This window comes from Tenrec ecaudatus, chromosome 4 (genome assembly GCF_050624435.1).
Source record: "Tenrec ecaudatus isolate mTenEca1 chromosome 4, mTenEca1.hap1, whole genome shotgun sequence".
In the NCBI taxonomy this organism is placed as follows: Eukaryota; Metazoa; Chordata; class Mammalia; order Afrosoricida; family Tenrecidae; genus Tenrec; species Tenrec ecaudatus.
In genome coordinates this window covers 138,475,644-138,490,835 of record NC_134533.1, presented here as the reverse complement: position 1 = coordinate 138,490,835, position 15,192 = coordinate 138,475,644, and the positions used below count along the sequence as shown (strand labels likewise).

Below are 15,192 nucleotides of genomic sequence, written 5' to 3'. Positions count from 1 at the left end.
AACTCTTATCATAATCCATACATATACATACATCAATTGTATAAAGCACATCCATACATTCCCTGCCCCAATCATTCTCAAAGCATTTGCTCTCCACTTAAGCCACCATTAGCTTTCTTTACCACATTTGTTTATGCACCCATTTGTCTTCAGCAATCGTGTTGAGAAGGTGAACATCATGGAATGCTAGTTTAATAGAACAAAGTATCATTGCATTGAGGGAGTACTTGAGTGGAGGCCAAAAGTCCATCTGCAACCTTAATACTAAACCTATAAATATATGCACATAGATCTATTTCTCCATCATCATATGTAAATATATTTACATCTGTGTATGCCTGTATTTAGACTTCTAAAAGTGCCCTTTTGCCTCCTAGTTCTTTTCTCTATTTCCTTTTACTTTCCTCTTGTCCCACTATCATGTTCAGCCTTCATTTGGGTTTCAGTAATGCCTCTCGGTTGCATTGCCCTTGATTAAACCCTACCAGGCCTCTTACACCCTCCTCATCACTGATTTTGGATCACTTGTTGTTCCCTTGTTCCTGGGTTTGCCTGCATGATTTCTTTTCCTCCACCTCCCCCTCTCCCATGTTCCCCTAGAAACATTGTCCCCTTGTTTTCTTCTCCAGATTGTTTATCCCATCTATCTTATCTAGATAGACCTGCAGAGATAATAATATGCACAAAAACAAGGCAACAAAAGAAAATAAAACAATGACAAAAAAGAAAATCCCGTAAATAGTTTAAGGTCAGTTTGTTGACCTTTAGGTGTGTTTTCCAGTGGAGTCTGATGGGGTGCTACTCCCTTGCCCTTGGGACTTCCTTGCTCTGCTCCCTTTGCTATGCACGCCCTAAGTGTTTTGCCTCAGTTTGGTGGGGTCAGATCAGGTGTAATTCCTACACTGTGTCTCCAGTGTTGTCCCCTGTAGGGGCTATGGGTCAGTGAGAGATGTCATGTCTCATAGTGGGGCCGGCCATTTGGTCCTCTCTGTGCACTGGTTGCTCTTAGTGGGGATAGCATCCTCAAGGTTTGGTGGGTCAGGATGTGCTCTACTCTCTTCTTCCACCTTCATTTGCTCCTGTGTGCTCTGATCAGACATGCCCCTATCCCTGAGCTGTAGCTTCAGTCCTACCCTCTGAAATGAATTCTTTTGAGGGGAAGATGAATGTGAATATTTCTATCTAGGTCTTTGGCACAATTTCATCTGGTTTTCCTCTTGAATGGTCTTTCTGTTCTGTTTCTGGAATACTTATTAGACAGATATTGATACATCCAGATCCACTCTCCACTGTTCTTAACTTTGTAATCTTCTGTTTCTTGGTTCTTTTGTACTGTTTTTGAAGGATCCTTGGGTGAAACTTATTTTACTAACTTACTGAGTTTTTTTACTAAGCACTTTTAACTCTGTGAAATTAGCTCTGATGACATCACAAAGGTCCATGGACTGTAATGTCTTTGTACTCTCTCTGCCTATGCCATGTTATAATTGCCATGTCCAGAAGCCAATAACTACAATTCGAGTGGTATGTGCTGCTTTGTGCATTCAGCCATCTAAATGTTGAGACTAAGTACAGAATTTAAAAATTCAAGACAGAGCTGCTGCCGCCGAGGCCAAGATGGCGACGAAATTCGTCACCTTCCTCAAGAATGCCTGGGCCAAGGAGCCGGTGCTGGTCGTGTCCTTCACCATCACTGGCCTCGCTGTCACCCTGCCCCTGTGTAGTCCCTACACAAAGTACTCCAGCATGATGAACCAGGCCACGCCCTACAGCTACCCATTGCCCCTCCGCGACGACGGGAACATGCCGGATGTGCCGAGCCACCCTCAGGACCCGCAGGGCCCCAGCCTGGAGTGGCTGAAGAAACTGTGGACGCAGGCGCGGCCGGCCCAATAAAGACCTGGAAACCAAAAAAAAAAAACATTCAAGACAGAGCTCTTTGTAGTGTATCTTCCACTTCCCTCAGTTTATTATGCCCCTGATCTTGTCAGATGTTAAGCTCTTTGGAGCTCGCCCTCTTTTATCAGGGTAGATTTTGCTCATTGTTGGATGATTGTTACATGTTGGGTTGCTAAACACTGGACCAACATTCTGAGCCCACCAGCCACTCTCTGGAAGAAAATGAAGTTGTGTACTCTCACACTTAAGCATCTCAGAAACCCAAAGGGGCAGTACTACTCTGTCCTGTAGAGTCACTGTGAGTCGGAATTGCTTTGATAGCATTGACTTTTGGTTTGGTTTAAGTGTTTTCTTATCTCTTCCTGCTCACTCTTTTTTTTTAATTAAACATTTTATTAGGGGCTCACACAACTCTTAACACAATCCATGCATATACATACATCAGTTGTATAAAGCACATCTGTACATTCTTTGTCCTAATCATTTTCTCTTTTTTTCTTTTCTTTTTTTACACTTTATTAGGGGCTCATACAACTCTTATCACAATCCACACATATACATACATCAATTGTATAAAGCACATCCATACATTCTTTGCCCTAATCACTATCAAAACATTTGCTCTCCACTTAAGCCCTCTGCATCAGGTCCTCTTTTTTTTTTCCTTCCCTCCCCACTTCCCCCTCCCTCATGAGCCCTTGATAATCCACAGATTGTTACCCTGTCATATCTTGCCCTATCCGGAGTCTCCCTTCCCCCCCCTTCTCTGCCATCCATCTCCCAGGGAGGAGGTCACATGTGGATCCTTTTAGTCAGTTCCCCCTTTCCAAATCACTCTTTTGTTTAGTAGCTTAGCACTTGTGCCTGTGAAGGAAGGGCAGGACAAGCTAGAGGAGCAGGTGCTGGTGCTTGTCTTCTGGGTGTGGGTGCTTTCCTACCCAGCTGAGGCAAGCAGCTCCTCCAGACATGTACTGCTGTGGAGCCCAGGGCACATTCTTACTTCTGCTGTTGTCTGCTGCTTCGCACTAGCCAAGGAAGGGGAGGGGCTGGCTGGCTGACCCAGCTGTGCATGTCCACACACTGCGACTATAAGCTCTCTTCTAAGCCATTCTTACTTTTGACAGGTCATCTCCTACATGTGGCTCAACCTTTGGCTTCTTTCAGGTCACCTCCTTCACCCAGTAATTTGAGCTTATCTGCTTCTAGGAATTGATTAATTGTCTAGGCTTCTGATAGTCCTCTCTAGTTTGCACATGAATTTATAATTTATATTTGTTGAATTTAAACATTATATTTACAGTTTCCCTAACCACTCAAAATAAAGTAACTTTCCCATGACTTTCTATCATGTTTTTTTCAATCTTTAGCATTTATCTCTACCTTATGTTTATTTGGCATTTGTTGGAATTTCCAGACCTTAATTAGGGTCTTACGTGTAGACTTTCAATGTATAATGGTAGAATTAAGTTACTTATCGTAAATAGATATTTATAAAGTCTAAAATTTCACGAATTTTAGATTTTACACTTGGAATCAGGCCTAGCAAATAGTCTACATTAATCTCTCTTCAAGACAAATTTTTATTAACCAAATAGTTGCCTTTGCCCCTCCACCAAAAGCTGTGGTCTAATATAAGATATTTATCTTAACCTCCAGTATGTTGATCGATATAGCCTAAAGGGATGAGCTTTTTTTTTTGCTTTGCTTTTTTTTAAAAGAATATCATTGCAAAATATCCAGAAGAGACCAGAATTATATTCTCTTATACTTTCTTTTACTTTATGGGATACAGGCTATTCTCAAGTAAATCTTCAGTTTAAATGAATTCTTATGCCATAGTATTAATGGAGCTGCATTAGAGCAAATTCAAATTTTTTACACAAATTCTAAATTCTTAAAGTAGGCCAAGGATTTCCTCCAGAGAATAAAATTTTCGCTTTTGCTTCCTACATCTCAGATTATATTTTACAACTCTAGTCAGTTGACTAACCAATATATGAGAATGACGAGCAGTTTTTCCGTTTAAAATATTGTTTTGAGAATGAATCCCGTAACTAAGCATTACTTTAGAAAAACAAAAGAATATACTTAGGTAAGTGGATTGAGTGGTCCTCTAATGTTTGTTGACTTTCAGTCCCTGTAATGTTACACAATTTCCTACAGAAAGATCACACTCTGCTCCATACTTTTGCTTGAAAGTATTTGAGATTGAAAGTAAGGAGAAAGTCACTTTAAAGAAAGCAATCAAGTGTATTTCTTTTGTGACACAACATTTGTACACATGTCATTTGGGACTCTACTGTAGGTTATTTAAATTCCTACCATCAAGACAGTGAGCTTAAACTCTTAGAGAATTAATCTGTCACTTTTACAATTCTGATGGAAATTGTTTTAAGTGTGTCCTACTTTATTTATTTAGGCAAAGATGCAATTTACACAATTCCCGTGAAAAACATCCTAGCTGTGGAGAAACTGGAAGAGAGCTCTTTCAACAAGAAAAATGTAAGTTACATGAATTAATGTTTAAAGTTTGTTTCTTGTTTAAACTGAATATATGTAGCAGTTTACAATGTTCAAGAGGAGGTTTATTTATTATTTACTGGTAACTATTAATAGTTTATCAGCTGCCAGTTAAAACTTTGTTGGTGCCTTGTACGGTCTACATCACGAGTTAAAAGTGCTTTTCTTAGTAACTACTTATTCCCAAGCCTCCCTGTCTGACGTCTGAGTCTCTAATGAAGAGATCCTTAAACTGTCTGCTCCTCAGCTCCCGCCACCATCGTGAATGTGCGGGACTTCAGCACATTCACAGGGAAAATAACTGGATTTTAATTTCACCGTTGCCACAAACTTTATGAAGTTCCTTTGTACAGTCAACCCAGCTAAGATGACTTCTTGTTCCTTTATATTTTTCCATGGCTTACCGCTTATTTTTCCATTGCTCAACCTTTTTCTTCCACTCAAAATCCCCTCTCTATTCCTCTTTATATGATAGTTCATTCCTTTGGACAAGCCTCATTTTTAAGATGAGGCTCTGCTTTACCACTTAGTGCAGTATGGCTGTATGGCCCTCGGGTCTAACCTGCTAGAAAAATAGTTGCTTAAAAGATACCTTAGCAAAAAAACAAAAGAGGTACCTTAGCGGCACTTATTTAGCCCCTCGACTAGATTGCTAATGTGTGTTGTCTTCCTGTCTCGTACTGTGCATTGGTTTTCAGGCCATCACTAACTCTATCTTCATTATCTATGTAGATGTTCCAAGTAATACATACGGAGAAACCCCTGTATGTCCAGGCAAATAATTGTGTGGAAGCTAATGAGTGGATAGATGTACTCTGCAGGGTGAGCCGGTGCAATCAAAACCGGCTCAGCTTCTATCATCCCTCTGCGTTCCTGAATGGAAACTGGCTCTGCTGTCAGGAGACCAGTGAACACACTCTGGGCTGCAAACCATGCACTGCGTAAGTTTCTTTCTGGTGAAAGCAAAGGGTTCAAATGTGGTATATCCGTACACTGAAGTATTTGTGCAGCCCTTACAAGAAATGAAGTGCTGTGCAGGCTCTTACATGTATAAAACACTGTGTTGCCTAAGGAAAGCCATACCACATTGTATATGAATACATTTGTGTGAAATGCCCAAACCAGGTACTTCACAGATACAGGGACTACAAAGAGGGGACAAGAATGGGGGCTGACTGCTAATGGGTATGAGTGGATGGTAAAAATGTTCTGAAATCAATAGTAGTTTAAACAAGCCTATATACAAGGGAGTTTTTTTTTTCCAAAGCTGTATATCTAAATTTTTTTTTACAAAAAACCTTATCACCTTCAAAGTTCTCTCCATTGCACTTAATACATTTGTCAAATCTGTGATTCCATTCTTGGAAACAATTTTCAAAAGCATCTATTTGGATGGCTGACAGCACCGCCCTCATTTTTTCTTCACCTCTTCTATGCCATCAAATTGCTTTCTTTTCATGTGCCTCTTCATTCATGGAAACAAAAAGAAGCCACACAGCAAGATCAGGTGAGTTAGGTGAGGGGGGCAAGAGAGGCACGCTGGGTTTTTTGCCCAAAACTGGCACACTGACATGACTGGATGAGCAGGTGCGTTGTCATGGTGGCAAAACCAGTCCCCCGTTAGCCACATACCAGGCCTTTTTGGGTTGCACACTATTACACAATCTTTTCAGAACCTCTAAATAGAAAGCATGATGAACAGTTTGACTTGGTGAAATGAATCCCAAATGAGCATTTTCTTCATCTTTGATTTCACTTGACGAGCTTTTTTTGGGTGAGGTGATGATGGCATGCATCCTCCCCTGGTTGATGGATGTTTGCTTTCTGGGTCCTAAGAATAGCACCATGTTCGGAGGTGTTCTTTTAAAGAACAGCATGTTTCCACTCGACCCTCTTTTTTCTTGGTCATTCAGAACCCAAGGCACAAATTTCAAAATGACCCTTCTCATTCCCATATTTTCCATTAAAATTCACTGGACCGAGCTCCAAGATAGTCCAGATAACTTCTCCAGTGCTCCATCATCACTCTGAGCACAAGTGCAGGGATTTTGCCAACATTTTCATCTGTTCAAGAAGTTGATGGACATGCAAAACGAGATTTGTCATCAGTCAACATTTCACCTTTTTTGAAACAAGAAAACCACTCGTATACTTGACATTGTCCTTGTAAACTGTGTTCAACATCACAACCGTTTCTGTGGCATTTTCCCCAGTAGGAAACAACAGTTCACATCTACACGCTGTTCTCTTAAATTAGCCATCACAAAAAAACGAGGTTTGAGTGAAACTGCTTTTACTGAAAAATTCACTGTGACCAGAGAGAACCTTCACAGGTGACACCACTGGGTACACTAACTCAGAGCTAGTTGCTTGTCTAGTGGTAAAAATGTATACTACGAAAGCTCCGCCCAGTGGGGACTTTTTACTGGTTTGCTTGGAGTACTCCATCTTATACTGACAGCCACTGGGTTGAACATTTTTAGAGGGAGAATTTTATAATACATGAATTATATCTCAAAGCTATTATATTGTGATTATTATTGTACTTTATAGTACATGATTATATCTCAATAAAGCTATGTGGTTTTTTTAATGGTAATGTTTAAAAATATATGACCTGAGTATTAAGGTAGCAGACGGGCATTGGGTCTCCACTCTAGTACACCTTCAACACAAAAACACTTTTTTCTAATAACCTGGCGTTCTGTGATGCTCACTTTCCTGACACAATTGCTGAAGTAAAAATGGGTGCATAAAAGCAAATGTGGTGAAGAAAGCTGATGGAGCCCAGCTATCAAAAGATACAGCATCTGGGATCTTAAAGTCTTGGAGTTAAACAACTAGTCATCTATCAGGAAAGCAACAAAGCCCACATGGAAGAAGCACACCAGCCTGTGTGATCACGAGGTGTTGATGGAATAAGGTATCAGGCATCAGAAGACCCAAAACAAACATATCCATGCAAATGACGGGGATCAGAGTGGAGACGCAAAGCCCTTCTGTAGACAGTTGGACATTGCCTCACAGAAGGGTCACGGGAAGAGCGAGACGGCCAGAGTGCAGCATAGGACCAACAGAAACACCCAACAACGCTCTAGTTCTTTAATGCTCCCCCCACACCACTATGTGACCCCAGCTCTACCTTACAAATCTGGCTAGGCTGGAGCATGTACACTGGTGCAAAGAGAGAAAGCTCTCAACACATGGACTCCAGGACAGGAATATTAATGGGAGTAGCAATACCACGAGGGTAGCGGGGAGAAACGGGGTGCCAACTACAGCGATGAGTGATGTATAACACCCCTCCCCGGGGCATAAACAACAGTAACATGGGCACAGGGAGACAGCAGGCAGGGGAATATATGAAAATAATAATTTATAATTGATCAAGGTGGGAACGAGGGGAAAAAGGAGCTGATAACCAAGGGTTCAAACAAAATATTTTAAAATTACTATAGTAATATATGTCCAAATATGCTTGATACAATTAATGTATAGATTGTAAGAGGCCCCAATAAAACAATTTATTAAAAATATATATATGACCTGAGTGATAATACATCAAAGGAGAAGGACTTAGCCTAACAGTTGTAACCCAGGAGACAAGTAATAATCTCTTCTTTGTGTTACGAGTTAGGCTATAAATGTGATTGATTTGTTTCTAAACTTCTACTCCTAGTGATCATTAGGTGACATTGCATCATTTCTAACTCTTAGAAGTCTCATGCACAACAAAAGGAAACAGTAGCTGGTCCCGGGCCATCCTCACAATTGTTATGTTTGAGCCCTTGCAGCCACTGTGTCAGTCCGTGTCCTGAGGCCAGGTGCTTTCCACTGGCCTTCATTTATGATGAGAGGGGCACAATGAGCAAGCTTCTCTGAGCCCCATTTCGGTCAACTCTCAAATGAAACCAGATTGCTGAGGGGTGCTGTGGTTCTGTTTTATTAAGGCTTAATCTGTCAGAATCTTTGGCATTGTTATAAAGTCACAATTCTCCAATGTCTCATTTCCTTTTTCCCATAGAGGTGTCCCTGCAGACATTCAAATAGATATCGACGAAGACAGAGAAACAGAAAGAATGTACTCCCTTTTTACCCTCAGTATACATAAGCTACAGAAAATGGAAGGTAAATCTTCATAACCATGGTCCTCGTTAGCAATACCTGAAGTGTTAACCTGGCATCATCACAGTATCACGGATTTAGTTGGATTGAATGTTACTTATGTGAAAGTTGGCAGCTTTCCCAGAGGAGAGCGTTTTTCGTTTATACTCATGAAGTAAAATACTTTTTTATATAAATATGATACTCCTAATTAATAAATTTTATGCATTTTGGTTAATCTCTCCATTCCTAAGGGAAAACTTAACTAAGGACACTTAAAAATGTTTTCTTTATAATATAAATTATGTTTATGGAATTTAGTTGTCTGATGAGAGATTTTGTTGCTCTTTATAGAGGCTTGTGGAACTATAGCAGTCTATCAGGGACCACAGAAGGAGCCTGATGATTATTCTCACTTTATAATCGAGGATTCGGTAACAACCTTTAAGACAATTCAGCAAATAAAAAGCATCATAGAGAAGTTGAGTGAACCTCATGAAAAATATAGGAAGAAAAGATCGAGTAGTGCAAAATATGGGAGCAAGTAAGTATTTGTAAGGACCCCTTAATCACATTTGTAAGCACAGTTTGGGGGGTCTCTGCTCTCCTGTGCTCACAGTGGAAATGCCTGACTCTTGAGCATGCTTTCTTCATTCAACACGGAGCTCCTTGGAACTCACTGCCAGGCCAAGTCTTTCCCCCTGACCCCTCAGCCGCAAAGGGACCTGTGTCTTTTCTAGTTCTGGTTTCATTTTGTTGTGTAGGGTGCACTTCACCACTTTAATGTCATATCCCAGTTTAGTGCACTCTGTGGCTACGTGGGTAGCTTTTTGTTTGTGCCAGCCCTCATCTTTCTGGGTGCCTTATGCAGTATTAGAGCTGGAGCTGTCAGCTGTCATGGAGTCAATTCCAGCTCGTGCCATAGTAAGTAGTTCATGTTTTTGGACCGTGCACAGATGTCACAAGTGTAAGTGGATAGCAACCCTGAACATTAGGACCTGACTGCATCACTGGGCAGTTTTCCGAGAACTTCACATCTGCATATCTTAGATTGCTTTTGGAAACAAGTCTCAGAAAGCCTCAACAGAAGTGGCAGGTCCTACAAAAACCAATTATACAAGTACAAATACCTGTGTTCGCCCAAGGTAGAAGGGGTCATTACATAAGAAAGGTTGTTATAAGCATCTGAACTCTGTGATCTTCATATTCATCTCGTTGTTTGTCTTGCAACAATAGTAATCTAGTTTTTTTCAAGCCCTGCAAAGTGTCCATATGAGATCAGAGGCCCACCCTTCTTAAATGACACCCTCGTCCCTGTACGCATACACAGACGTGCCCAGAGTGCCTCTGCCTGGCTTTATTTTCTGTTTAAAAAATTCCACCTCTGATAAATGAGCTATTTGTTTATTTTATATCTCTTCTACCAAAATGTAACTTATTTTGGAATCCTTTGCCTCTTAAAATGCCTAGCATTAAACAGTTATTGAGTTAATGACTCAAGACTCAACGTGAGATTATCATGGAAAAGTTAGACACTCTTAATGGATCTTAGACTTGGCAGTTGTCAAAAATGACTATGTTCTTCAGCTTTTGAAAATGATTTTCTTTCATTGTTTTCTAGGGAAAATCCAATTGTTGGGAAAGCATCTTAAGAGCTTGACCACGTGATTCGGAAGAACTGGAAAATACACGGACATTGGCTTTTATGTTACCTATGTTCACGTTGTATTTCATATTTAATAACTGAGGTTAACTGTTTGGGAACCCTAGGATTCATGTTTTACTGGTGGATTTGAAACCCAATGTCCTCTTCCTACCGTATGTGCCCAAAGCCGTGTTCTGAAATTTCTTGTTACTAGAAAGAATCTTCCAAAAGAAGATTTTACAGAAGCTTTGTAACAAAGGGAGAACTCTTCCGTACCAAGAAGCCATCTCTTCTTGTAACACTCGTTCATGTCTGTGGACTTGTTTTCACGACCGTTGGTGCCTGTTCTACACTGCCAACAGTGTATTTTCTTGGACAATCCAGTCTGGACAACTTGGAGCTTTCCTTTCAGCCCACTGGGAGAAAGGAGAGGGGAAAAAAAAGTTTTCCGTAGGACCATTAATCATTACAGGTTACATTTGGCAACAGAAACTTTTAAAAACTTCTAGAGCATCCTTGAAATGTTGGTAAATGCTCTTGCCTCTTCACAGATATAAACAGGACTCGGGTAGGGAATCAGGGAGTTTGCTGTGTGGCCTCTTGTTTACATGTGGAATGCATGAGGGCGGACAAGCAGAAAGAGACCACTTGCATTCCTCTTCAGCCTTTGGACGGTCAGGTACTTGTTTTCTTAACTTGAGAGTTGAGGTGAACACGACTTCCCCGAAGGAAAAGAAAGTTCCCCTGAGAGCCAGAGCTGCCCTCCCGCTGGCCGCGGGCCGGCCGCCTGGGCGCCCTCAGAGTGTCCGGCCGAGCCTCCCTGGAGAACAGTCACTTCTCGCACTTTAATAATCTGGACTGCCCCAGGTTATACTGTAGATACTCCGTGGTATCTCATCTTTATGATCAGTTGAATGATCAGTGTTGAACTATAAATAATGCTTTCCTGAAAATGTTTGTTTCATGGCTCTTTCCTTGCCAGCCAGATAGAATTTGGGGGAGCACCTGTTTCCCTAACGACTTCCTTTTGTCCTGAAGACCGTAGTGTAACCAAGCAGTCTGGCAAGCTGCCACCTTGATGTTAGGAGGGATTCACTTTGTTTCATCAGTGTTAAAAACCATGCTACTCATTGTGTCTTTTCTAGTTCCAAACAACATTTTCTAATTGTGGTACTTTGTTCTGGAGTATTTATACATGTTTCTGTTTAAAACTGTGATTTAGTAATATGTCTGGTTATTCATGCTTACCTTGTTTCCCTGAGCATAAGCTATATTTCAAGATATATTTTGGCAATTTTGTGGATGATTATTTTAAAATTATATTGTTATTAGGTAATGATTTTAAAGACCATTTGACCTACAATCAGAATAGTTGCATAAATGATTATAATTGAGTGATGTAGTTCTCTTTGTGATTTGTAAAAATCAGTTGGTTTTACTTAAGAATCATTACTAGTCTGCATTGTGGCTAGTTACTACACCTGGCACTTTTTAAAGGCAATTTCGAAAGAGTCTCTAAATTTTATGAGTTGGTAGATTACATAAACGGCATTGATTAATCAATTTAAATGATGAAATCATTTAACCACTTAATAAATTTCTCCATCTTGGAATTTCATTGAGATGAAAATTCCTCGTAGAAATCTCTGAAATGTCGGTCTAAAAAGGGCATGAGCATTACCAGGACTGCTCATTACTTTCCAGGGACACTCTTGCTTCTGTGTTTTTTAAAAAGTCAAAATAAATCATCTAATATTTCTCATATGTAATCCCATTATGATTATTCAATGTCATGGCATTATCAAAGGGACCAGAGCAGTGTGTACAGCTAACTCTGGATTTGAAGGGAAGAAACTCCGTCACACGGTCGCTTTTTCCTGTGACACACGTAAGCAGGTTAGCACAGCCTGAGAGTAGTAATAAATGAAATCATTTGTTCTCTAAGTCATCCAACATGAGAGCGGTCTCCCTGTCTCTAAATAACCCAGGTACTTGTTTCCAGGGACCTCCTTCCTCTGTCGTCCCCCGGGAGTGCTTTTTCATTAGATTGATCTGCATTGTTTTCTCTCTCGAAGAGATACATGGCAGCCTGCTTCACCCTGAACTCCTGAGGAAGAGGAGCAAGGTGGCAGTGAGGAAGGCCTGCCACACACACTAGTTCTGGTTCTTAGTCTAACCTTGTCCCTCCGTTGACAATGTACTCTGTTACTAGTTTTGCATTGTTTGTTCTTTTTTGGTTTAGCTTTATTTTGTTTTTTAATATGATGGGCAATAAATAGCAAAGATTTTTACTCCCAGAATAAATATAATTTATCAAATTTAAACTATTTTATTTGCCAAGTAAATATTTTTAATATCATAGATAATAGTTAAGTGTCAAAACAAAGGAGTTTTTCATGTAAAAGGTGACAAATTATTATGACTTTTATTTCTACTCCTGAAGCCTACTCTTATTTACCCAGAAAGGCTCCTTCATGCCAGGTATTTTTTTAAATGGGCTGTTTTTCCTTTAAGTGAAAGCACCTTTAATGTTACAGCGGTACCTCCTGTGAATCAGAATGTTAAAGAGGCTCTTAGGTGTCCTTACAGGATGTGAAAAAGAAATGGGGCTTATTCCAGAAGTACATTACCAGACTAGATTGACACTATGTGCTTCCATTTTGGTTAACTTAGAAATTAATACATTGCTAATGAATACTGATTTTTTACAGTGTCCAATTTGAAATATATAAGTTATCAAAAACTTAAATGTAGTGAATTTATGTAACCATGTACTTACTGTTGAGAATGTATTTTTATTTAAATTTTATTTTCTTATCAAGAGTATTATATAAATTAAAAACTTTTGTAACTGTCGCTTGGAATAACAAATAAATTACAAGAATCCTGTCTATTCTTTGTGAAGTGCCACACTCAGGTGTGATCCCAGCACTGCGCGCGTCCTCAGGCCAGCTGGCACCCGTAGGAGAGTGCGACTGACTGGAATTTGAGAGGAAGAGTGTGTGTGTCAGCAAGTGTAGGTCCCACTGAGAGGCAGTGGTAGAACCACAGACGTCGCCAGGCCAGCTGACCAGCCTCCAAACCCATAAGCTAGAGCTAGGGGTAGGGCAAGGTGGGGCAGGAGCCCAGGAGCTAGACTGGGAAACAAGAAGCCAAAGAAGCCCTGCCTGACCCCAACTACTGGAGTGTGTTTATCTGAGGGCCTCAGGGGAAAGTGGAAGTTGGCCACAAGGAGTGACTATCAGATGTCTTTGGCCAGAGTTTAGTGAAAAAGGTAGTCCCAGGTGGCATACCATGGCCTGGGGCCCTGATGTAAACCCTGGACACACCTTGATTTCTGCGCAACACTTCCAAGAGCTAGCTGCTTTCTGGGTCTACAGCAAGCACCTACCATTTGTTGCCTGGCACACTGGGCCAGGGCTGGAGTGATCCTTGCCCTTTCAAGCTTAGAAACTTCCTCCACCTTCATTTCCCACATCACTGGATTCTGAGGTCTGGCCAAAGACCTCAGTTTGATTGCCCAGCATCTTCAGGCCTAGGTCTCCAGCTCAGTGGACTTCCCTAAAAAAGAGCCCTGCTTCCAGCACCTCTATTTCTTTTCTTTCTATTCCTTTCACTCAGCTGGTGGATCCCCTCAGGAAGCGTGGACAACAAGAGTGAATGAAGAGGGTCCACTGCCTAGACCTGAAATTAAAGGAGAGTCTCCCAGTGGAGCCCTGGGGTCCAGACAGCAACAAGAATGCAAGATAGGCCTTGCAGCCAAGTCTCGCCCCCCGGAATGACCACCTCTGGGAACCTCCCAGGAAACGTAAATAAACTCTGGACAGACCCCCAACCCCTGGGGACAATCCCTGTCCACCTAAGGCCTGGGAGCCAGCCAGTGGGCTCAGCTCATCCTACCCTACCACAGCTTAAATCCCTGGAAGGTCTCTCGGGCCTCTGCAATCCAGTCCTCCAGCTGCAAGGTCGCTTTCAGGGCGCTTTGGGAAAAGCAAGCTAGGCAAGTGGTTCACAAAGCGCCATCCTGGGATCACCACCACCACCCAGGAGCTGAGAGAAATGCAAGATCGCAGGCCCCACCAAGTCAGCTCGGGGAAGCAGCGGAGTGGGCCTAGCCCTCCTGGAAATACCGATGGTCACACAGGTTGGAGAGCCCTGCTGAGCTCACTGTTTGTGAGCCATTTCTGGAAAAGTGAGCAGGTGCTTAGACTGCTGGGGGCTGGTGCGGGGGGGGGGGGGGCGGGGGGAGGAGGCATACCTGATGAAGCCAGTCTCCTTGTATCTGGGGACCAAAGTGATTCCTGGAAGCACTGAAGGCTCTTTGGACTGACTGGGTGTTAATATTGGGAGGCAGGAGGGGGAGCCCAAAACTGAATTAAAGTGGCCTGGAGCCGTCAGAAAAGAATTAAGTTCCCCAAATATTGTGGGAGTGCTTAGGAGGTTCTGGTGTGCCTTTCGCACAGATATTGTGAGTCACAGTTCTTCAGGCAGATAAGAACATCTTGGGGAGAGGGACTAAGCATCATAATAGTGAAAATATTCTGTATGTGATTATAGATCCCTGGAGCTAAAGCACTGCCCCTGAAGGGCAGCAAGGATATAATAGGTAAATAATACAGGCATTCCCTTCTTATAAATAGACCCCAATGCTTAAACTCCTTTTGGTGAGTGACATGGATCCAGGCTGCTGCTCAGTATAACACAAGGTCAGGGCCGCTAGGGTGAGGCCAGGGCTAGGCTGGTAGAGTACCTCTGACCCAGGTGACTTGCGTGTGCACAAGTTAGAGGTGACGAGGAGCAGGGGATAAAGAATTGTACTTATTATATATGAGCAATAATATTAATAACCAGCTATGTCAGCATTTGTCATCTGCCAGGCTGAGCATATAAATACACATACAAACATGTATCTTAACACAATATTATTGGGTCCATTTAACCAAGGAGGAAACTGAGTCTCAGAAGGATTAGATGATTTCATAAAGAATGCTAGGCGGGTCCAAAAGCTAAAACATCTGTAGTGC

The 15,192-nt window shown here is 41.6% G+C and overlaps 1 protein-coding gene across 2 annotated transcripts in view; it reads left to right on the top strand.

The window, feature by feature from the left end:
- RASA2 (RAS p21 protein activator 2) overlaps nt 1-13,035 on the top strand; it is a 160,281-nt gene extending 147,246 nt beyond the window's left edge. For both annotated transcript variants that reach the window (XM_075546823.1, XM_075546822.1), the window contains exons 20-24: nt 4,319-4,401; nt 5,152-5,360; nt 8,444-8,547; nt 8,878-9,067; nt 10,145-13,035. In XM_075546823.1, coding sequence (XP_075402938.1) covers nt 4,319-4,401; nt 5,152-5,360; nt 8,444-8,547; nt 8,878-9,067; nt 10,145-10,175 — 617 coding nt within the window. In that variant the 3' untranslated portion in view covers nt 10,176-13,035. The remainder of the gene's footprint in view (nt 1-4,318; nt 4,402-5,151; nt 5,361-8,443; nt 8,548-8,877; nt 9,068-10,144) is intronic.
- The last annotated feature ends 2,157 nt before the right edge of the window (nt 13,036-15,192 follow it).